Source organism: Neophocaena asiaeorientalis, unplaced genomic scaffold (assembly GCF_003031525.2).
Source record: "Neophocaena asiaeorientalis asiaeorientalis breed wild unplaced genomic scaffold, Neophocaena_asiaeorientalis_V1.1 scaffold327, whole genome shotgun sequence".
Taxonomy (NCBI): Eukaryota; Metazoa; Chordata; class Mammalia; order Artiodactyla; family Phocoenidae; genus Neophocaena; species Neophocaena asiaeorientalis.
Genome location: NW_020174560.1, coordinates 5,770,767 through 5,795,970, shown reverse-complemented (window position 1 = coordinate 5,795,970; position 25,204 = coordinate 5,770,767). Strand labels below are relative to the sequence as shown.

Here is a 25,204-nt window from a genome sequence, read left to right as displayed (position 1 = left end):
AGTAGAAAAAGTATATAAATACTATAATTAAACTGCATTTTTCACTGATTATCAAGTTTTTTTAAATGAAATTTAAATTATTCAGCCATTAATAAAAGGAGGAAAAGGAAAATATGAGCAAATCATCTACTACTTCTGTACATAATGCGTTCTAAAACCATGCAAAAAAAGTCAAGGACTTCAGAATAAAAACTATTATTTCAAATATATTTTAAAAGTTCCAATTACATCCCACCTTTCAGAGACACTCTTTTTTGTTTTTTAGGGTTTTTAAAAATTTTATTTATTTTTGGCTGTGTTGGGTCTTCATTGCTGAGCGTGGGCTTTCTCTAGTTGCGGCGAGTGGGGGCTACTCTTCGTTGCGGTGCGCGGGCTTCTCATTGCAGTGGCTTCTCTTGGTGCGTAGCACAGGCTCTAGGTGCATGGGCTTCAGTAGTTGCAGCACTCAGGCTCAGCAGTTGTGGCTCACGGGCTCTATAGCACAGGCTCAGTAGTTGTGGCGCATGGGCTTAGTTGCTCCGCAGCACGTGGGATCTTCCCGGACCAAGGATCAAACCCGTGTCCGCTGCATTGGCAGGCGGATTCTTAACCACTGCACCACCAGGGAAGTTCCCAATCTTTTCTGGGTTTTTTCCCCCAGAGATAATCTTCAACAGATAGTTCAAGCATTTTGAATGTTCCTTCCATTACAGTTGACCATAAATCTACTGTTTACCATATTGAGAGTATTCGTTACTTTGTCACAACTGGCAAATTTGTCTTTGTTCCTTTTTTTTTAAATGAAGACCTTGGGGCCTTTTATCACTAGTATTACCCTCTCTTTTTTACCCCATTTTTCATTAAATTTTGTAAAATAGTAAACTTACAAGAAAACTAGTGTTTCAGCCTTTATTTGGCAGTATGATTCTTTCTTCACATAAAATCTTACTGGTCAGTAAAATATGTAAAAACAAGCTGTTCTTTCTGAAGTGGGATTGGAGAACCCAGTAAAGTGAATGTTGAAAACGTTCAAAGTAAGGAAGGCTAAGATTGACCACACTGGCCTTAAGTCAAGCATATGCCACTGAAATATTTAAAGATAAATGTGCTTATTAAAGTTGGGCAAAGAAACTGAGAAATGATATAAAATAAGTCAATACACATTACTATAAATTACTTACCATAAGAGCCTCGGCCAGCCATTTTATGAAATTGTTGCCAAGTGAGAGGACCTTGAACCCCCCAAGGCCTTACTGTTCTTTTTTTCTGAATAGCATCCTGAAGAACTGGCTGAAGAGATAGAAGCATTCGAAGTATATCTTGTGAGCACTGCATACTCACATCTACAACCATTAAAAAAAAAAAAAGAAAAAAGAATAAGAATTGCTGTTGTCAACACAAAAATTTTTATGATAACAAGACATCTAGGGAAGTTTAGCTCTTCATCACCAAGATTAAGCATCTGCTTGTGTAGAGAACTATAGTAAGTTGTATCTAAAATGATCTGTAGAAATGATTTTTCTAGGTATTTAGAACCAAGAAGAGACAATAAAAGTTATTGTAACTCGTCTTCATAAAAAGTCATTCATTAGCTCATTGATCAATTTATAAATTAATCAAATAAATGTCTTCCTTTTTGCATTTATTTTGGTTGTTTTATCTATTTATTTATTTAGACTGTGCAGCTCGGCATGCAGGATCTTAGTTCCCCTACCAGGCATCAAACCCGTGCCCCCTATAGTGGAAGCGCAGAGTCTTAACCACTGGACCGCCAGGGAAGTCCCTATTTTGGTTGTTTTTGGTGCTTATAGGTATCTTACTAGAAAGAACTTTGCCTCACACAGAAATGGGTTATAAATTATGCACCTTCATTACCACCACTTTGGTAAAATGACCAGATGGACAAAACTGGTTACAATGATTAAAGCTTAACTTGTGAAAAATAGTAGACTGTATGTAACAACTCTGAAGTATACAACTTGTACAGTAACAGATAAACTTGTTCATACTGCTAAAAAGTGTTATAATATCCAAAGATATTTTATTAACCTAGACGTAATAGATTTACAGAGTATCAAATTATTATGACCTACATTTCTGACCAACTATCAGGATGGATATGGAGGGTGTCGCTCTTAAATGTCAAATGGCTTTTTAAAAAACCATGAAATATTACTGATATAAGTAATCTGTCCCTCCATTATGGTTCCGCTGTATCATTAAACCTGTTTGAGCACTCTGTTATGTTAAATCATTCAATTTTAATTCATTATTATTATTGCCTAATTTATTTCTTGTTTTAATTCCCTATATCTAAATAGTGTACAGAATCAGAAGTAATTTAATTTCAGATATACTGCTTAATAATTATTATGTTTAAATAAACTATTAAATACATAATAGAATACTAGTCATTAAAAGTGATAACAGAGCTATTTGAAATGGACTAATGACTAATACACTAATAAATTAAAAAACAGGTTTTAAAAGTATGGAAGATAATTTTACACAAACAGAACTATGTGTATTCATATGTGACTATTTACATAAAATCTAGAAAAAGTTGTCATTGGCTAAGGTTGTTTATCATAATCAAATGGGGAACTTTTAAAAAACATATACACAGAGCTTACCCTGAGAAATTCTGATCTGAGTGAAGCTCAGGAAACTACAGTTTGATTTTAATTCAGAGAGATTCCCATAGATACTCTTTCATTCTTAAAAAAATATATATTTAATGAAGACCTACTATGGGTCAGGAATTATGCTAGCTGCTGGGAATACTGTGTAAATAAATTCTTATTCATGTCTTCAGGGATCTTACAATCTTGTGCAGGAGAATGCATGAAAGATAATGTAATTGTATATTATGACAAGTGCCAGGTCTCTATACTGAGATCTGGTGGAAAGCAATGGTTTTTAGAATATATAATGATTTTTAAGAGTGATCGTGAAGGACAGATAGATAGATCAATAGAAGTAAACATCCAGAAATAAAACTTCACATTTATTGTCAACTGATTTTTTTTGCGGTACGCGGGCCTCTCACTGCTGTGGCCTCTCCCATTGCGGAGCACAGGCTCCGGACGCACAGGCTCAGTGGCCATGGCTCACAGGCCCAGCTGCTCCGCGACACGTGGGATCTTCCCTGACCGGGGCAGAAACCGGTGTCCCCTGCATCGGCAGGCGGACTCTCAACCACTGCGCCACCAGGGAAGCCCTACAGTCAACTGATTTTTGACAAAGGTGCCAAGACAATTTAATGGGGAAAGATAATCTTTTTAACAAATGGTTCTAGGACAATTGGATATCCACATGCAAAGGAATGAATATGGAACCCCTTCCTTATGTTATATACAAAAGTTAATTCAGAATGGATTATAGAGCTAAATATAAGTGCTAAATATAGAGCTAAATATAAGTTCCTTCTGTAGCTCAGGAGAGCACCCCTTCATCCCCATCTGCTCAAAATATACTATAATCTTTGTGCTCTCATTGCACTTCTTTGGGTTCCATATTTTCCTTATTCCCCTCCAAGTTTAGCTGAATTGCAGAGTTAAGTTTATGGTTATGAAACAAAGACTAAACAACCAAAAAAAAAAGAATGGATTATAGAGCTAAATATAAGTGCTAAAACTCTTAGAAAATAACATATAAATCTTCATGACTTATTAGGTAAAGCCTTTTTAGATATGAAACCAAAAGTACAAACAACAAAATAGAATAATACACTGAACATCAACTTTTCTGCTTCAAATGATACCATCAAGAAAGTGAAAAGACAACCCAGAGAACAGGAGAAAGTATGTGCAAATCATAATCTGATAAGGAACTTGTAAATCCAGAAGATATAAAGAACACTTATAACTCAATAATGAAAAGACAAAAAACCTAATTTAAAAATGGGCAAAGTATCTGAAAAGACATTTCTCCAAAGAGGAAAGAGAAATGGGCAGTAAGCACATGAAATGATGCTCAACTTCATTAGTTATTAGGGAAATGCAAATCAAAACCACAATGAGATAATACTTCACAACCCAATAAGATGATTATAATAATAATAAAACACACAAGGACAAGTGTTAATTAGGATATGGAAAAAGTGGAACCCTCACACATTGCTGATGGGAATGTAAAATGGTGCACTGCTTTAGAAAGTAGTCTTGCAGTTCCTCAAAACGTAAAACAGAGTTATCAAGTCCACCTAAGAGTAATATAAACGTATGTTTACACAAAAACTGGTACACATATGTTCATAGTACCATTATTCGTATCAGCCAAAGAGTGGAAACAGTCCAAATGTCCATGAACAGACGAATGGGTAAATAAAATGTGGGAAGCTCATAAATGGAATATTATTTGGCAATAAAAACAAGTGAAGTACTAACACATGCTACAACATGGATAAATCTTGAAAACATTATTCTAAGAAAAAGAAGTCAGTCACAAAAGACCATATAGGATATGACTTTATTTATATGAAATGTACAAAAGAGGCAAATCTATAGAGACAGAAAGTACACTGGTGGTTGCCTAGTGCTGGGAGGGAGTGGTTGGAGGAAAATGGGGAGTGATTGCTAATAAACATGGGATTCCTTTTGCGGATGATGAAAATGTTCTAAAATTGATTGTGGTGATGGCTACACAACTCTGTGAATACTAAAAACCATTCAATTGTACACTTTAAATGAATTGTATGGTATGTCAATAAAGTTGCTTAAAAATGAGTGATCATGGAGTGGTGTAATGATGGGGATGGGCAAAAATTGGGGGCAATTTTTACTTCTACTTTTCTGTATTGTTTAGATACTTAACTTTCTTTTCAGCAAGTATGTATTTTTTATAATTGGAACAAAGCTTTTTCTATCTTGAGAAAAATAAACATTACCACTAAATTATACAAACTACAATTTGTAGACTTTTAATTCCTTCAAACAAATATTTCAACACCTTGGGCATCTATATGCCAGGCACCGTTCTAGGTACTTGGACATATCAACAAACAAACAAAATAGACAAAAACCCTTTCTCTTAAACAGAACTTGCATAGGCTGAACTTAATGGAGAGATAATTAATCAATAAATTATACAGTATATTAGAAAGTAATAAGCAAACACTACGGGAAAAAAAAAAAAAAGGAGCAGGATGGAGAAGATGACTTCTGACAAAATTTAAAAAGGCAAGAGAGTTATCCATGTAAATACTTGGAAGAACAGTGTCCCAGGCAGAGGAAACAATCAGGGCAAAGGTCCTAATACAGGAGTTTGATACTATTTTATGAAGCTGTTATAACTGAATGAGAAAGTATTCCAATACTGCCCATTTAGGTTTTGCAGCATTATTTATTTTAATGTTGAAGTTTTAAACTGAAATATAAAGATATTTTTTTGTTTTGAATTATTTTCTCAATATAAATTCTTAGGATGAAATTCATCTTTATGGCAGCAGAGTAATCTGTTTACATCAATCTTTATTGTTATAGAAAAAATGCACACAAGGTTAACAACTCAATATTTTCTATTACTTGGCAAATAAGTTGGATTTTTTTTGAGGTATAATTGACATAACTTATATTAGTTTTAGGTGTAAGAAGTGATGATTTGTTATTTGTATATACTGTAAAATGATCACCACAGTAAGTCCAGTTAACATCCATCATCATACACAGTTGCAAAATTTATTTTTTCTTGTGACAACTTTCAAGATGAGCTGGATCTTAAAAACAAATAATAATAATAAAAATAAACAGAATACCACTAATGCTACTGCTGCTGCTATTACTACTACTGTTACTACTGGTAATATTTGAGTACTTTGTGCCAGGCACTGGTCTGTTTTATATGTATTAGTTCATTCGATCCTCTAACACTGAGGTAAATACTATTATTGACACTATCTCAAGAAACTGAGACAGAGGTTAAATAACTTGCCCAAGGTCATAGTATATAGTGATGGAGCCATGTTTCAAACCCAAGTAGTCTGTTCCACAGCCTATGTTCTTAACTACTATCTATGGCTGAAAATAATCCTGCCCTTTCTTTGAAAATCTATATGACATTTATTTATACCTTTTTCTTTAAAAATTTGATCCTTGAGTATAGTGAGTTTGATGAATCATCGAACTATTATCATGAACAAAATGTAACCACTGGTCCATGCATAGCCTTATCTTATTCACAAATTTTCTTAATAATATTATGAACAACTATGATCTCACTGCCCAAGAAGTAGATTACTCAATCTTATTAAGTGCATCTCCCTATCCTATCCCTCAGCTTTTAAGAATTAACCACCATCCTGAATTTTATGTGTATCTAGAAAATACATTTAGTTTTGTCTGTTTTAGAACTTTATGAAAAAATATCTCACTATATACAATCTTCTGGGACTTGTTCCCTCTCCCTCCCCTCAAAACTTTTACCAAGATTCATCTGTTACAAGAGTTTTACTCATTTTCAGAGCTTATGTAACATTCTATCTGTACTATCATAATTATTATCCATTCTCCTGTCAGTGGGCATTCAGAGTATTTTTACTTCAACCCTGTATTACAGTTTTAGTTCTCCAAGTAGTCTACAAGCAACTTAAATATAGGATATCTTCATATCTCCCAGAACACCAAGCACATTGTTTTGCACATGTGTCCAAAAATGGCTGGATTAGCAAATGACATAAGGAACCAAATAAAAGTTATTAAATGGCATATATCACCTAAGAACAAAAATTCTTAACAAAAACCACATTCTGAGAAGGCTAACTTTCTGCATAATTACCAAAAGTTAGGAAAAAGTTAATGAGTGGTATACTGAAACATCTTTTTAGAAATATGTTTCCCAGTGGCTATGCCTGAAAAAAAACCCTAAATGATGACTTTAATAATGGCAGCTTATATAAATTCAGTACTTACTATGTGCCAAGGATTGTGTTAAGCAGCTCATATGTATTAACTCATTAGATCTTTATAGCTACACACAAGTATTTGACATGGATGACATTTCTCTCCTTCTTCAAACATTTCCTATACTTAGCTACCAGCACAACACACTCTCTTGGTTTTCTTCCTACCTCCTTTGTTGCCTATCCTGGATCCTCCTCTTCTCCCCCATCTCTAAATGTCAGTTCCATCCTTGGACTTCTCTATCTAGAGTCACTCTCTAAGTTTTTTCATCCATCTCCATAGCTTAAAATACTGATAACTCACACACAACATTTTTTAATCTCTAGCCCCAACTACTCCTCCGAATTTAAAATTCGTTTCTCCAAATAAGTACTTGACCTTCTCCCCCAGTTGTTCCCCTCCTCTACAATTAGCACCATCATTCATCTATTCGCTCAAGCTATCACTGATGCCTCATCTTTTCTTATATCAGCAAATCCTGTAGGTTCTATTTCCCAAATATGCCTAGAACCTACTACTCATATCTCTATTGCTTCCAATCTTGTCTAAGGTACTGTCATCTTTCACCTGAACTACTGTAACCGCCTCCTAACTGATCTATCTGCTTCTACTCTCACCTTCACCACCCACAGCACAACAGCTAGAGTGATCTTTTAAAAAAATAAACAGTAAAAGGATCATGTTACTTCTCTGCTCAAAACTGTCCTACAGCTTCCCGTAACTCTTAGGATAAACTATAAAGGCCTTACTTACATGGTATGTAAGACCCTACATGATTTTGGTGCTCGGCCATCTCTTAGCCTTCCAACTCCTAACAGTCTCCCCATCACTCAATTCATTCCAGCAACAGTGCCTCCTTACTGTTTCTCAAACATATTAGGCACACTACTCCCTCACAGTCTTTGCACTACCTGAAAACACTCTTCTCTCAGCCACACAGCTCACATTCCCCTACTCTATGTAGGTCTTTGCTCAAATGCTGTCCCTCAGTAATATCTTCTCTAAACATACATCTAAAGTAGCATATTCTTGTCTTTTTCCACTCCTTTACCCTGCTTTTCCTTCAAAGCACTTGTCGCTATCTGATATCATATAATTACTTATTTTTTTGTTTATTTTGTTATTTTGAGAATTACAAGCTCAAAAAGGGCAGGAAATATGTTTGTTTTAATACTGTACTTTGTAAAAGAACAGTGCCTGGCACATACTAGTTGCTCAATAAATAATGAGTGATAGAATGTTGAATAAATCAACTAGTAATTTTCTGCTAATTGACATGTGCAAAGTACCTTTTATAGTCCTACTCAAGTACATAATTACAGACCTCTAATAACCATACTTCTGTTGGTGAAATTAAACGGCTAGGAAATTCTCCCTTTAAAAATATCATTCTTTTTTTTTTTTTTGGCGGTACGAGGGCCTCTCACTGCTGTGGCCTCCTGTTGCGGAACACAGGCTCCGGATGTGCAGGCTCAGCGGCCATGGCTCACAGGCCCAGCCGCTGCGCGGCGTGTGGGATCTTCCTGGACCAGGTCACGAACCCATGTCCCCTGCATCGGCAGGCGGACTCTCAACCACTGCGCCACCAGGGAAGCCCTAAAAATATCATTCTTAAAGGAGTTTTAAGTCCAAATTTAAGTGTCTCTGTCAGGTACATGGGAAACTGCCTTTAATACCTTTTCCTAAGAAAGAAAAGTCATACAACTAAAGGAAAATAAAGAGAAAAATTATTCCATTAGCATACTTACCATTTCTTTTGGACCAGGGGTGTAAGCATGAACTTTTCACAAGTGCTTCATCAACTTTTCCTCCTGACATGTTATCCATGAACTGACGCCCATGTTCTAATGCAAGGTAGCAGTCATTGCAACAGTCCCGCTCTTCAACACGTACCCAGTTGTTAGTTACACCAATTTTGGGAAAAGGATCTTGGTCTGCAGCTCCAAAAGGTGAAAATAAATTAGTGCACTGATCTTGTAGCAATAATATCAACTCATCAGGCAATTTTTCAGATTCCTTTAGTCCTCCATTAACATGTTCAGCAGAAGTAGCCCTGAGAGCTTCAAAACGTTTTTCTGCTTCTTTGCCACATTCTGTGTTGCGTCCTATGATATCTAGTTCATCTTCAAGAAATAATCCTGAATTGTTTCCAAATTTTCTGTTCATGACAGCACTGAAGCCACAGGTACACCTATACTGTGCTTCCTGCGTTGGATCTGGAATGTAAACTCCAACATCGGCACCCTTGATATTCATGTTGCAGACACAGATACAGCAACTATCAAAGTTACAGTCTTTAAACAAATTCATAACTGATTCTGAAAGAATGAGGTTTACATAAAGACTGTGTGCTTCAGGGATGGAAGGAACAGTTGCAGGTTCAACAGAATTAAGGGGTCTGCACGTGGATGGGGTGGAAGCTGGTGAATATAAGTCTGAATTTTCATATTTGACTGAACCTTGAGCACTAGCTGGTCCACCAGCTCCACGAGGAGTCCTTGGAGTCCTTGGAGTCCTTGGAGTTGGAAACCTAGGGGTAGATGGAGAAGGAAGAATTCCTGCTCCACTGTTACTAGGAGGTGCACTGCTAGGAGGCATCCCAAAAGAAGCATGAGTTTGAGGTGTATAAGCAGGGCCATATTCTTGATCCAGAGTACTTCCATCACTAGTGTCACCAGGGCAAAAGAGAATCAAAAACATGCATAAACGAACATATTAGTAATGTGAAATACAACTAAAAATGTCCCAAATGTTTTTCAATAACACCAAAAATTGCAAAAATACGATTAGTGCAAAAATTACAAGTACAATTAAAATGTATTTTTGGTTAGTACATCCACTCTAGGTGATTGTTGTGGGGTGAGACCCAACTAACTAGTTCCATTATAAATAAAATTTGTATACACTCTTCCACACCTAGACATCCACAATTACTATCTATATATTTCTTGTACTATAAATACCCATATTTCATTGATTCTAAGATGCCACTGTTTAAAAAAAAAACAAACCCAATTTTAGAGATATTTATGTGTAAAAAAAGGACAATGGCAATTCTAAGATGTTACAAATTATAAGACACCCCAATTTCAGAGATACTTAAATATAAAACGTGTGTGAAATATGGCAAATGTACAAATGAGAGTGATTAGGATTTCAGACCAAAATAAAAGGTGCTTCCAAAGACAAAGTTTATTGGTCTTAAGTGTTCCAATACTTTAACCATACCGAGCAAACACCATTATAAGCTATTAATCAGAAAATGATTTTTAGAACTTTCAAAAACCAGTATCTTTTTTCCAGGTACCAACATACTAGGTGCTTCTACGAAAAAAATTAAAGCTATATAAGCATTCATATACTATACCAATACTATACATTTAAATCATACCCCTCTTTGATGAATGGCATTGTAGGCCCTGAAGGAAGCAATTCCAATTTTCCAACAGTCCAACTCTGACGGTAAACACACTCTTCTGGCAATTTGATAGTAGGCAGACACTGGCTTGGTAGAGTTTTTAGAGGTGCAAACATGGAACATCCCACTAGAACTTGACAATTTTCAGGCTTATAGACATAAGAAAAATCCTACAATATAAAGATCATGACTTTTAGCATCTTATTTTCCAAGGGAAAAAAATAACAACAAACTGACTCTAGCCCTTTTTTCCTGTCTTTAAACAAAATAATACAATGTAAATGTAATCCTACTCTTTTCTTAAATGCATTCTTAATAGTGTCACCATAATTCAAATTTGTTAATAACAAAATTAGAATCACTAAGAAAGGATTTTTGAATCTAGCAATAAACTAATTCTATACAAAAATATAGGAAGTGAATTATTTTTCTAGAAAAATAAAATACTTACTTTAATTTCAGAAGGTTTTGGGCTACAGAATCCTTCATCAACCTCAATTTTGAACTGTGCTCCTATACTAGAACTATTTCCTTCTAGAACAGTTCCTCCAGGTGTTGTATCCATACTACCATATTCTTTATTATTCATATTCATTGGGGAAAATCCCATAATATGTTGTTCCAATGATGGTGGTGTAGGATACATTTTATGAAGATCTGCAGTGCCTATATTTAATAAAACACACATTTTAACATAAGACTAAAAAGAAGTTACTCTGTGCTTAAAACAAAGCGGTGGAGAACTTTGTTGACATTAAGTTTGCAGATTTATCTGGAACACAGATTTGGGAAGCTTACTTATGCAAGATAATGGGTCCAGATTTCCTGTCTTTGATTCCTTGCAGCTGGATTTATCATCTGATCCATTCGCCGATTTTTTAGATCCAGGCTATTAAAAAACACACACACACACATATTGCTCTGAAATTTAAATCCAATGTGATCAAGACAGTAATCATTCAGAGTAACTTGAAAGTAGAGCCCATTTGTGCTAGAGCCAAATATATACGAGATACAATTTAAAGATACAAAATAATTTAAAGACATAAAACACATTTTAGGTAATCAATAACCCAGATTCGTTTTTCTACTGATTTGATAATGCTCCAAATAACAGAGGAAAAAGTTCCTTCAAGAAAATGACCAATACTTTCAAAATACATAGAACAACCTATTACTTAAAACCTATTAAAAAAAAAAAGGTAAGAAAACCTACTATAAGGGTTTATAATTAACATCAGAATTGCCTCTTAGTAAAAGATACTCATAAAGCATTTGTCCTTTTAAATAAAAGACATTAAAGATTCCTATATAATCAATCACCCCTCCAAATCCTTGTTTACACTTTTACCTTGTTTAATAATCTTCTTGCCCTGCAAAAACACTACAACAGGTAAAACTAAGCAAAACTTCAGAAAGATCTCATACGACAAAGCAATAGGATCCCTAACTAAAGGTAGTTTTAATACATTGAACAAAACAAGTTTTAGAATCTCTAATCTGTCACCAGTGTTGTTAGAGCTGACAACTTGGTTCCTTGTCTCCTATTAGCCACCTTGTCTTAGATATGTAGACTGAGCTCTGATTACAACCCGTGACCTCAGAAGAGCCACTGCTGATATGTGAATGGTAGAGAGAGAAAGTACAAAAGTATCAAAGTATTCAGGGATATATTCACCTAAAATATACTATATTACGGGATGTGGAGTAAAAGTTTATGTATAGTGATATCTGCTTTATGTCACTTAATTGAAGAGACCAAATGTACTATAGAAGTTTCCAAGCTATCTTTATGCAGATGAAAAAGGACTTCCCTTTTATAATGCAGCACCCAATTCATTAATTTGCCAGAGACTTGACATTCTAGGGAATCTCATTTTAAGCTTTAATTTCTTTTATCTTCACCTTTCCCTGCAAATGGGTGTTAAAGATTAAGTATTACTTTTTCTTCCTCTTTCATTATTATAGTATGTAGGTGTCTTATAATAATGGCTGTGAAGCCAAACAAATTCAGAAGAAGTAGTATTCCTTAACAAATTGACAAGGCATATAACTTTAATGTTAATTACTTATTATTCTCTAATTGAGTCAATTTTTCGGTCATTTCTAAAACTAGAGGACCAAAGATTAGGTTAATAATTCTGCTTCCTCGAAATTGAGTCATTTGTTGAGACGTGGATGCATCTAGAGACTGTCATACAGAGTGAAGTAAGTCAGAAAGAGAAAAACAAATATCGTATATTAATGCTTGTATGTGGAACCTAGAAAAATGGTACAGATGAACCGGTTTGCAGGGCAGAAGCTGAGACACAGATGTAGAGAAGAAACATGGACACCAAGGGGGGAAAACCGCGGTGGGGTGGGGGTGGTGGTGTGCTGAATTGGGCGATTGGGATTGACATGTATACACTGATGTGTATAAAACTGATGACTAATAACCTGCAGTACAAACAAACAAACAAACAAACAAAAAACAATACTAAACTTTCTTTGGGTTATTTGTTTGGAAGTATGTTAATATAAATGTTTCAGACATTACATGAAATTTCTAAAAATCTTATATGTTCTGGTATAATGTTATAAGTCATAATTCTAGTTATTAAAGTAATAGTAATAATTCTGCTTCCTAGGGACTGGAGAAAAAGAACATATGGCAGAGCTCAAATTAAGCTTAATTATACATGTCCTTCAAAGACAAAAAAATAAAGAAAAAAACCCCTCAAAGTTTATAGGTGACATTATATCAAGAATGCTCAGGGAATTCCCTGGCGGTCCAGTGGTTAGGACTCTGTGCTTTCACTGCCGAGGGCCCGGGTTCAATCCCTGGTCGGGATCCTGCAAGCCAGGCGGTGCAGCCAGAAAAAAAAACAAAGAAGGCTCAAACATGAGGTTAAAAAAGGACACCAATTAATTTTCTTCCAAAATATATCCTATTGTTCAGGGCTAAAACATAGTATTCAAGTCACATATCACTTCTGAAAAATAAACTTATATAAAATCAAGGAAAACAAATTATAATTGTAATCATTAATAAGATACTCACTGTCAGTTCATCTTCATCAGAATTAAAAAGATTATCAAGGTCAGTATAAGAGACAGCCAGGTCTGAGTCATAAATCAAACTGGTTGATGGAGGACGGGCATGACTAGTAGGGCGTGGAGCATCTACATATGTCAACCAGAAAAAAAAAATCAAAAATTCTACTACTGACCAAATGAGTATTATTCTATTTATTTAAGCTAGACATATAACTTTATAAGGGTGTTATGCAGTAAGAAATGGTGACTTGTTTAAAATTTAGCCATTTTTTTTCATAGAAATAAACTTTTAAATATATGGTCATACCTTCCCCAAGAAGCTCACCAAAGGCTATGTAATCCATAACATAGCTAAGTAATCTACATTAATAATATGTCAAATAAAAATATAAACACTACCAGGACAACAGAATTAAACACACACATTTAATTTTTCTATCTTCCTGAAATATAAAGGAAGCACAGATTCTCTGGCTCTTGAGTCAGACAATTAATTTGAATCCCAACTCCAACACTAACAGTATGACAAGAATTAAATGTGATAGAATGTAGATAAAGCACTTTTGCCCAGTGCCAGGCACTTAAGTACTTACTTAAGTACCTCTTAGTTAAGTTTCATTTCAGCTCTAAAATTTTATTTTCCTTTTATTTTCCCCCCAGTTTTAGTGAAAAAAATGACTTTAGAAAAAATAAAAATACAAATGAAAGTTAAATTCCTCTTACATTCCCATACAAGAAAGAAAAAAAAAAAAGCAATTTGGTGTATAAACCTTCCAAAGCATCCTCAGAATGGTTAAACAACTTGAAATAGCCCTCCCTTTCAGAAAGGTGAAAGTCACTTTCCAAGTGCCTCTGCACATTGTCCTAAAGATTCACTAAAGCAGTAGTTCTGAAATTTTTAGAGTGTGTAAAAATCATCTAGGATATTTATTAAAAACCAAGATTTCCCAGTTTCACCTCAAAACATGCTCCAGAATGTGGCAGATGGTCCACATTTTGAGAAAGCCACACCACAGGGACAATTACACATTTCCTATATCCTAGGGTAGGTAAACAGGCTAAAAAACCCAAATTGTTAACTCACTTTAAGCTACTTAGAACCACTGACCACTAAATTTCTTTCATGAAAGACCATCTCTTCCTTATTCAGATGGACTTTTTTTCTTATTCCTGTTTTTGGTTGCACAGAGCCTGACTGATCTTCTCTATTTATTCCAAATACTAAAACAAAACTTTGCCCCTAAAAGACACATACCAAAGGACAACTTCTTCTGCCTCCATCAAAAATTAAATAGATCTTGTAAAAGAACTAATATATCATGTCTCTCTATTCTATTCACAAGTAGCACAAGTCAGACACTTTCAAAGTGGAGTCTTCACCACTGTATCTCCAGTGCCGAGAACACTGCCTACACATAACACGTGCTCAATAAATATTTGTTAAGTTAATGACCTCAGCAACAGTTCTTCTAACTTGGGGAGAGGGGGAGAAAAGGACAACCAAATTACAGTAAAGTCTAATTCATAAATTGAGTTTTTAGATCTGAGAGAGATCTCAGGCGATGATCTTATCCTATCCCTTCATTTTACAGCTGAAAATTATTTTTATTTGTTAAAAAAGGAGGGACTTCCCTAGTGGCACAGGGGTTAAGAATCCGCCTGCCAATGTAAGGGACACAGGTTCAATCCCTGGTCCGGGAAGATCCCACATGCTGCAGAGCAACTAAGCCCACGTGCCACAACTACTGAAGCCCAAGCACCTAGAGCCTGTACTTGACAACAGAGAAGCCACTACAGTGAGAGACCTATGCGCCGCAACAAGGAGTAGCCCCCACTCACCGCAACTAGAAAAAACCCATGCACAGCAAGGAAGACCCAAGGAAGCCAAAAATAAAAATTTAAAAAAAAAAAAAAAGGAAAGAAGTTCCAACAATTCAAAACAGAATTTCTATCACCTAAACTTGCTTCTCCCAGTACAAGATAAACAATGAATCCATCATTTTAAGATAGGTCCCTTTCTATGAAACATGAATTATGCAAAAAGGAACACTGAAAGTCCAACAATGTCAGATTACTTTGGAGTAACAATCCTGGAATGCAGTATTTTAAAAAAGAAAATTAAAGTTTTACCTTGCTTGATAGAGGGACTAAATAATGACATAGCATCTTCTTCATGTGATAACACTGTTACACTAGATGGCACATCTTCTACCTGCATACAGTATTACATATTAGACTGAAATACATATTTTACCAATAATAAAATATACCAACTATTGAGTAGCTATGTATCAAGCATTCTGCTGGGTGTAGTACAGACATCAATAACTCTCACAACTAAACTACATGATAAGGAAGTAGTACACTCATTTTACAGACAAAAAATAGTTCTAAAGATAACCCAGGAAATACAGCTGATAAGTAGTGGAGCTGGGATTTCAACCTAAATCTGCCAAATCCCAAAGTCCATGCTCTTTCTACAATACCTACTGCCTTCCCAGATACTACTGTTTCCACATTTACAGAAGAACAAAATGTCAAGTACCTGGCACACAGTAAGGCTAAATAAAACTTTGTGAAATGAATTCTTTGTATTAAACATATTATTGGGTCCTTTTTGCAATTTTACAGCTTTCAATTTCCAATTTTGTATTTACAGCAAAATTCTTATCTAGCAGAGTTATCTTAATAGATTTCTCTGTCCTTAATAGATCCTCAAATATTTGATTTTTAAATTTTTAATCAAGTAAGTATTTGTACATCTCACACTTTATTCTCATAACATTTTACTTTCAGGGGCACTACAGGTTCTTCATTCACATATTCAAAATATCATGTATTTTATAAACTCAGTGATGTATATTTTACTGCAATTTTGAAAACTGGTAATTCACTTACAGCATAGTTTAACTCAGAATCAAAACAGTTTGTCTACCTAAATGTCCTGATTTCAATATAACAGAAATTAATGCACTCTTTCTCCAACCTCAAAACTTTTACAAAAATAAAGATCTTTTCATTATCAGAGACCAGCTACAATTTCAAGCCCATACAAGCTCTTAAATTGTGTACAATGTGCCTGATTTACCTATTTTTTAAAAATGTTTTTCTAAGTTAAAATGATGAATTTTTTTTTCCAAATACAAGTGTGGTACTATATGCAGAGCTACAGATCATCAGTGACACTCTGGTGTACTTTGATTTCTCTTACCTTGTGTTTTTTTCCAGCTTCTCTCTCATTATTTTGTCTATCTTTCTTATCAGGAAAAAGGAATTCCTCATCTCCTTCAACAAATGCATATGGATCAATTTTAGGTTCTTGTTCTGAATCAGATGCTACTGCTGAAAGATACTGATTTTTAATTTGATATTGCTGCACTAATTCATCAGAAACTTTTAAAGGTTTCTTACATTGCACCATTAACCTGCATAAAAAAATAAAAATAGAAAATTAATTATATTCTCCATAAAAGTATAACAAATTTCCAAAATGACTTAAGTAGCATAAACTTTTTAGAATTATTTAAAAAAAGAATTATTTAAAGATGATCTAATTTTCAATCCTTCATTTTACAAATGAAAAAACTGAGGCATAGAAAGGTTATGTGATTTACTGAAGTATCAAATTTAGCAATAGAGAAATGGAGCTAAAATCCTGGTCTCATAGTCTTTCCACCAGAATGTGCTGTCTTTTGGTTATCCACTCTGTTCCCAAGTCCTCAATTGCATTAACTTGTCCAAATCCATTCACTTGAAAGGGATTCAAATCTAAACTGTTCCAGCACAGAAACTCTCAAAATGTGGCTATACAGCGAGACACTACTTTTATACAATTTATACCTTTATACAATGAAAGTGATTATCCTTTTCCTACTGCCATGAGTGGATATATTTTAAGTTTAAAAAGCTTAAGAGCATGACTTGTGTTTCATAAAAATAACATTATTACCATAAATCCAGCAAAACGTTTTACAGCGTCAAACAGTTTCGGCACAAGTATCTCAGACGTTTTTTACTAATCACGTTGGAAAATCAATTATTAGTTTTTTGGTTCCACATGGTGAATGATAAATATATGTTTATACTCTCCTAAAATATCCAATAAAATGACAAAGGACAACAGAACAGGCGAGAAGACAACACTGAAGTTAAAAAGATGAACTACTGGAAAGAGACCAAAGAAAGGTGAAATCTACGGCTTAGAGAGGGAAGACAAAAGAAGCAGATCTGCACCACAGAACCCTGGAAATCATCAGGGCTTCTACATCTCTGAAGACCAAGGTGCTTGGTGAGTGGGAATAGAGAAATGATTCATTTCTGGTTTGTGTATGACACTTTTAGACTCCCAAATTCATGTTCTCTATGGTTTGCAAAGCTGAGATTCCCATGCTGCCATAATAATGACAGCCAGGCTTCTAGTCAGATAATGCTCAAAATCCTGCAATGACTATTTTACCCTGAGTAAAAAACAAAGTCCTTATATCCTACCAAAGCTTTCCATGATCAGTCTCCTCTTTTCCCCTCCAACTTCATCTTCTATTATTCTACTCCTCCCTCTCTTACTCTTCTTCCAAGGTCTTCCTTGATATTCCTCAAACAGGTCAGACACACTTCTGGCTGTTCTCTGTCTGGAACATTCTTCCTCCAAATATCTGCATGGCCAACTCCCTCACTTCAAGTCTTTAAATGTCACCTTATCTACGAGATCTTATTTAAAATTGCAATATGCCCACTGCCTCAACACTGATCTCACTTACCAGGCTCTGTTTTTCCCTCCATAGCATTTATCTCTTAATATACTATATAATTTGCTTATGTTCATGGTTGTCTGTCACTCCCACTAGACTATAAGCCTCTAAATGTCAGGGATCTTAACTTTGTTTACTGAACTATCCCAAATGCCTAGAAGAGTGCCTGGCACATAATAGGTGCTCAATAAATACCTGCTAAATTAATACATGAAATCTAAAAGCCACACAGGATTGAGATACTGTGTTTGCATTAATAATTCTAAAATACAGTATGTTGTAGTTTGAAATAAATCATCTTTATTCGTTAGGAAGTGATACTGCTGCCGCTACTTTTCTGTCCTGAGTATCAGGACAAAACAATCATAAGAGAAGTAAGGTTTGGAATCAATAAAGGTATTTGCTAGTTTATAAATTCTTTGAATGACAGAGATATCGTATCTTGTTAATCTATTCACCAATGTCCAGCACTAGAAGCACTCTATACCCTATAAACTAAGGTTGAAACAGAGGTCATCAAAAGAATAACTGACATTTTCTAAACATGCTATCAAATATGATATATGTCACTGTTATTTCAATGTGCCTCAGATTTATCCCCAAACTAAAATGCCAAGTCTACAAAAACTTTCTTCCATAGGAACATAGTGCTAACATAACTGTCAATGGGCTATATTCTACAATTACCTGTTAGAATAGTTCTGGTCTATAAATGAATAAGCATTTATTTCTTAGAAGCAGCTTTGTACCTCACCATATTAGACCCTAAATGTTTCCTGAATTGTCTATCAGATATCAATGTGACTCTTTTCAAAATAGCATTTCCATATATTTTGACATATATTTTCTTATTTAATACTTAAAATAACATCATGAAAATAGGAACCAGAGGGTGTGCTCTCTTTGATATGAAAATTATGTTGAAAGAAATGGTCACATGGTGGCAGAGTTAGGGCTGGAAAGATTTTAAGTATGCCAATTCACATAACTATTCATAGGCTAAAAGTATAAGAACCTACCCCCCTCACCCCCAGTCACTAAGCTGAAAGACTACTCTATGTTGAGGTGAATAAAACAACTGTTTTTCATATTAAGTTGTCCTCTAGCAGAAGCATAAAAACTGCCACACTCTTTATGCAAGTAGTTGTTAAGCTAGTAGGCAGTAACATTAAAAGGAAAAATCCTACTGCACAGGGCTCTACTAGGAATAAAAATGAGTAAATCAAATGCAATACCTAAAGACAACTTTTTGTTATTTTATTGAATGGTTCTCACAGACAGTGGGATATGCAAAGAATTTAAATGAAGTCAATAATATCAAGAGTATCGTCACAATAAATTAAAAATATAAATTATTTACATTACACATCCTTCTGTATTTAAAACTGATAAAAATAGAAATTAAAATTGCTATTTTTTTAAGGATGCCAGATTAAAAACTCAAGTTAGCATTTCTTCACTCTCCAATTATATAGTATACATACACTTTTTGTGAATAGGAACAACACACCTCTCCTTTTCTAAAAGGAACTTTCACATATAGCCAAATAGTTAACTACAGATATAGTTTCAATCAAATACAAAGCTAAATACAGACAAACTGGAAAAGAATGATTAGGTACAGCCATGAACAGGAAGCTTTGCAATGCCCACAGCAAACTGAAATTACTTTTATATTATTCATTAACTATATTTCCTTCCTCTCACTGTGACAGTTACATATACTATCCTAAAATGTACTTGTAGAGAATTTAACATGGCCTATGCTTTTATGTCTTTATTCAATAAAAATTCTTCTAGACAAGGTGTGACAATATTTTAGAACTGGCAATTACAGGAGATAAGCTACAGTTCAGGAAATGTTAATGAAGAAATGAATTCAATAAATCTCAAAAAAATTTTAGTAGTAACTTTTCCAGTACCATCTCCAATATTCATAACCAATCCTTAAACTGAGTCAAGCTAGCTGTCAAAAGTATAGCTTTATTGCATTAAAATAAGATATCAAATAAGGAAGACTTAAAAAAAATCTTAAAAGATTTAGAATACAAAATCAAAACAAGTTTATTTCATCATAGACTTCTTTCTATGAAACAAAAATTAGAAACTATCTTTTAGAGATCAAATAATGCATTATATAACTAGATACATACAATAAAAATCTGGTATATACATATTATATACAACGTAAGAGCTAATTCTATTGAGGGGTATTACGGTTAAGATATCATGATGTATTTTTTATACTGAACAAGACATAATAAGAACTATGCTCAAGTACAGTTCTTTGTTCAGGGTTTAGAAAGGTTCCTTCTGAATCAAGAGTTACAGACTGTTTACGGCTGGCACAAATTCTACTAAAACTAAGTGCTAGACCCTTGAAAAAATATATTTAAAAACAACTGTAATGTTTCTTGGCAGAAATTTTGCTTTCTTTAAAACTTACAAGGTCTTCAGCCACTATTCTAAAGTAGATGTTATCATTAACTAATAAAGAAACTAAAAATAATTAGAAGCAAAAAGAAAATAAAGGTATTTGCCACAGATGTGTATATCTTGTGTGGGAGATATGCTATGCTCCAGCCTCAACCTCTCTCTGCCCTCCAAATAAATTCTAACAAATTAGAAAAGGAATTTTGCTTTAAAGTAGTTGCTAAAAAATCTGGCATCGACTGCTGCACATGAAGTCTAAGAATAAAGGAAATGCTTAGAAATGATGAAGTAATTTCTCTACGCTAGTTAAGCAGCCACCACCATCTAAAACTGAAAAAGAGTACCTCTTTTTATCTACCTATTATGAAAGCCTAGTGCCCACCCCTTAATACCAATCAATGGAAAACTTCATTCATTTATGCCAAATGGAAACTGAGTTGTCACTTAACATAAATAAAACAAAGGTCTAAATTTCTCCTCCATAATTTTCTAAAAAGGCACACATCTGTAGAAGTCAACTACTATAAAGAAACCATTTTTAAATTTCTACTGATGCATTCTTGTCCCTCTGCATTATATATCTAATTGGCCATAAAGTTCTTTAGTCTACTCCACATCTATAAAATCCCTCCATCCCTACCATGTCTTTCTAATTTCCTAATGAGGCCCCTGTATCACCTTATAAATAATATTTTGCCACTCCATTATATAACCCTGCCCCACTCTTTAGGTCTCATTTCTCACCATAACACACCAAACCACTAAGCAGCACCCTATAATCTATCCATACAAAACTACATAAAGCTTCTGATCTCCATAAATGGAATTATTCTCCACTCTGGCTCTGCATCCCTACTATATCTTATATATATAGCTGTGTCAGAGAATTTAATGCTATTTTCCATTAGACTACAATTTCATTTAGGGCCAGGACCCAAATTTACTTTATACCCCAACAGTGCCTTACAGTATCTTGTATATTATAGAAATTTCAGTTTTATTCAAACTGAAAAAGTGCATCTTTGAGGAGTATGAATTAAAAAAGAAAGATAATCTTCCTAAGAAAGGATAAAGAATATAGAAGTTGCAACAACCCTCTAATTAACCTCATTAAAATTAACTGCTATATTATTTTAAAACATTTTCAAAACTCAAAGCATGGAAAAAGATAATAAAATTTACAATGACTGGGTAACACAAATTCCCAAATTTTTTTATATAAAACAAACCAGGTTTTTGAATGGATTATTCTTATTACCAGAAATATGTTTGATCATATTATATCTTTAAAAATACAGAATGCTTCTACAAAGAATTTAAGATTGTTTAAATGACATTAAGAAAGCGTAATAGTAATTCTTAGAATTTCTTTTTAATGACAAGGGACATCATCTGACTTTGTCAACTGGCTTTGCCAACTTGCTACAGGGAGATGACTGACCCTCACATGATATCCCATCTCAAGTAATATTAAGAGCAGGTACTTGAATTAATAAGCTATTCCAACACGATCTTTTTAACTATGAGAAAAAATAACTTTTGTTTTAGCATAACACGAACACTGAAGACCATGCCAGGTATTTTACTGTGGTTTGGGGAGACTAAAGCAGTATGGGAGAGAGCTCCCTAGTGAAACTTAATCATTAAACATGTTTGGCATATCTAATTTAATAACTTTTAACAGAAACTTGAACTCTAGAGTAAGTTATTTGTAACATTAAGGCACCTCAACATTACTAACATTTTGGGCTGGAAAATTCCTTGTTGTGGGGGACAGTCCTATACACTGTAAGATATTTAGCAGCATCCCTGGCCTCTACCTACCAGATGTCAGTAGCACACACCCAGCTGTGACAACCAAAATGTCTCTAGTCATTGCCAAATGTCACCTGAGGGTGGGGGGGGTGGGAAGCGGCCAGAAACTGAGAGAAACCAATTGAGAACTACTGCCAGTAACTTCAGGAAGATAAAATAAAATCATCTAGATGATTAAAACGCAAGACCAAAACTTCTAACCTACCAAGTATAAAACAGGTGTATTCCACAAATATTTCTCAGTTCATATAGCAGCGAGGACTCTGATGGTTGACCTTCTGTGATATCTACCCTATCCTAATCTAGTATTACAATACGAAAATAAGGATTCTATCTACAAGTAATTTGTGACACAACACACATTTTAGTAACTAGCATAACCAAAACTGTATTCATATTCAACTTTAAAAAACCTCTATTCAATCTTTTATGTCTTCTTTTTATAAGGCAGAAAAAGATGGTGACCAGGAACAGGTAGAGGCATGTATTTTTCTTAATTTACATAATCATGACCCAGAACCATTCTACTCAGCATACACTATACTTCTTTCTCATTCTTATTCAATGAGAAAAATGCCGAAGTACTTTTAGAACCGACTCTTAAGGTTAAGCTGTATTAACCTCTAAGAGACCTTCATTTCACTTACAGTTGCTCATGCACACAAGCAGCCAATACACTAAGTAAAGTTATGGCTAGAATTCTTAAACCCAATGAATATAATATGTCCATAAAAACTCACTCTTAAAGTTCTTAAAACTGAAAATATTTACATCACTACATTTTTACATACATTAAATAAGAAAATATAACACCTAGAAAGAAATGTTTTAAAATCATAAAGTAATCTAGGTCCATATTGTCATTTCATTCATCCAACATTTGCTGAATGTCTATGTGCCTAGGATTGTTCTGGGAAGGCGTGCGCGTGTGCGTGCATGTAAGTTGGAATAACACAGCAGTGCACAAGACCAAGTCCTTGCCCTCATAGAGCTTACATTCTAATAGGGAAGAGACCATTAACAAATATATAATTTCAGCTAACTATATATATGGAGAAAATGAAAGCAGTACACAGGATACGTTGTGACTTGGGGATTAAAGAGAGGTCACAGTTTAGGTACTGTGGTCAAGGAAATACCTCCTGAGAAGGTAACTTTTGAGTCCAACTGAACAGTAAGGGGCGAGGTATTCCCCCCACCCCGTAATGCAATTCTAAAGGCCATGAAGAATGACCTTAACTTTTTTGAAGGAATAGCAAGAAAGCTGGTGTGGTTAAATCAGGAAGCAAACAGGAGAGCAGTAAAAACAAGTAAAGAACTAGGTATGCAGGAGATTGTGCAGAACCTTACAGATGAGGGCAGAAGTATGGATTTTATTCTAAATATGAAGAGTTTTAAGCAAATGAGTAACATTATATTTAACTTACAATGATCACTCTGACTGCTGTAAAGAGACTACATAAAGAGAAGTATAGAATCAAGGAGACCAACAGTTTCAGGCAAGAGTTGAAGTTAGCTTGGATTTTTATATTACATCCAGCACAGATTAAGACCTTTTAAGCCTTGTTTCCAAGACATCATTTGCTTTCAAGAAATCTGCTGACTAATTTATTAACTAAGTTAGTCATCTTCCATGATCATAAGGATATTCTGAAGTCCCTCAATTTCAAGTCCAGATTAATTTTAATTAAAAAAAAGTCATACTAGAATGCTTTTAAGATTCAAAGTGCTAGATGAAGCACATGGGTTTGTCTACTAAAATAATAACCAAGAAATTTTAAAAGAAAATACATCTCTAAAAGTAGGGAAAATGAGAAAGAAGCTATAAATAGATCAGGAATTTTACTTAGTTTCAGGGAACCTCAAAATCAAGGAAACACAGCAGAGAAAGTTCATGGCTTACAATATGCAAGAAGGGGCTAAGGGCAAACTATATAAACAACAGGAGAGCCAAACTGCCTAAAAACCAGAGAAAATCTGGACTTACATCTCTAGACAGAAATGAAAAAAAGCTGAAAAACGAGAAACAAAGTGTTCCTATTTTTTTATAACCTTTTAAAAAATCGAAGTATAGTTTATTTACAATGTTGTGTGTTTCAGGTGTACAGCAAAGTGATTCTGTTTTGTGTGTGTATATATATATATTCTTTTTCAGATTCTTTTCCATTATAGGTTATTACAAGATATTGTAATATAGTTCCCTGTGCTATACAGCAGGTCCTTGTTGTTTATCTATTTTATATATAGTAGCGTGTATACGTTAATCCCAAACTCCTGATTTATTCCCCTGCCCCTGCCCCCCAGTCCTGAAAGGGTTCCTTTTCTAAGAAAAATGAATAAACTACCTGGTGAAGGCACAAGATCCTTTTCATCCTGGAAGTTTAGGTACAAGGTCTCCCCTCCTAAACATCCCCTACCCCATTACCATAAAGCAAAGTTTCTGGAACTGATACACAGTTCATTCTAAAATATTTGTTGAGTGAGTTAAGTCCTGCCAATCAACAAGGCTCTGCCTTTATACACAAAATTTCCAATCAGCTCATCTATTCATTCCCTCATTCTAAAATGTGTAAGCTCAAACAGTAAGAAGAAATATGAGAATCAGTAAAGAAAAAGACTCAAATAAAGTAATTGTAAAGGAAAAAAAGTTACAGGACATTAAACAAGGGGTTGTTTTTATAAAAAAAAGCTTAGAAATTAAAAAAACATGAGAAACAAATATTAAGACTTTAAGAAAAGGGCTAGAAGTTGAGGAATCCCCTCAGGAAAAAAAGATGGAAAAATGAAAGAAAATACCGAAGTTCAACATCTGAATTCATTCTAGAAGTTCTGCAGAGAATGGGGGAAAAAAATGGAGATATTTTCCAAGAAAA

The 25,204-nt window shown here is 34.4% G+C and overlaps 1 protein-coding gene across 1 annotated transcript in view; it reads right to left on the bottom strand.

The window, feature by feature from the left end:
* Positions 1-25,204, bottom strand: part of MED13 (mediator complex subunit 13) — a 113,505-nt gene that overhangs the window by 26,547 nt on the left and 61,754 nt on the right. Inside the window, exons 11-18 of the mRNA XM_024757546.1 lie at positions 16,547-16,760; positions 15,466-15,547; positions 13,340-13,461; positions 11,095-11,185; positions 10,748-10,962; positions 10,270-10,466; positions 8,627-9,543; positions 1,161-1,322 (exon numbers count right to left, since the gene is read on the bottom strand). Coding sequence (XP_024613314.1) covers positions 1,161-1,322; positions 8,627-9,543; positions 10,270-10,466; positions 10,748-10,962; positions 11,095-11,185; positions 13,340-13,461; positions 15,466-15,547; positions 16,547-16,760 — 2,000 coding nt within the window. The remainder of the gene's footprint in view (positions 1-1,160; positions 1,323-8,626; positions 9,544-10,269; positions 10,467-10,747; positions 10,963-11,094; positions 11,186-13,339; positions 13,462-15,465; positions 15,548-16,546; positions 16,761-25,204) is intronic.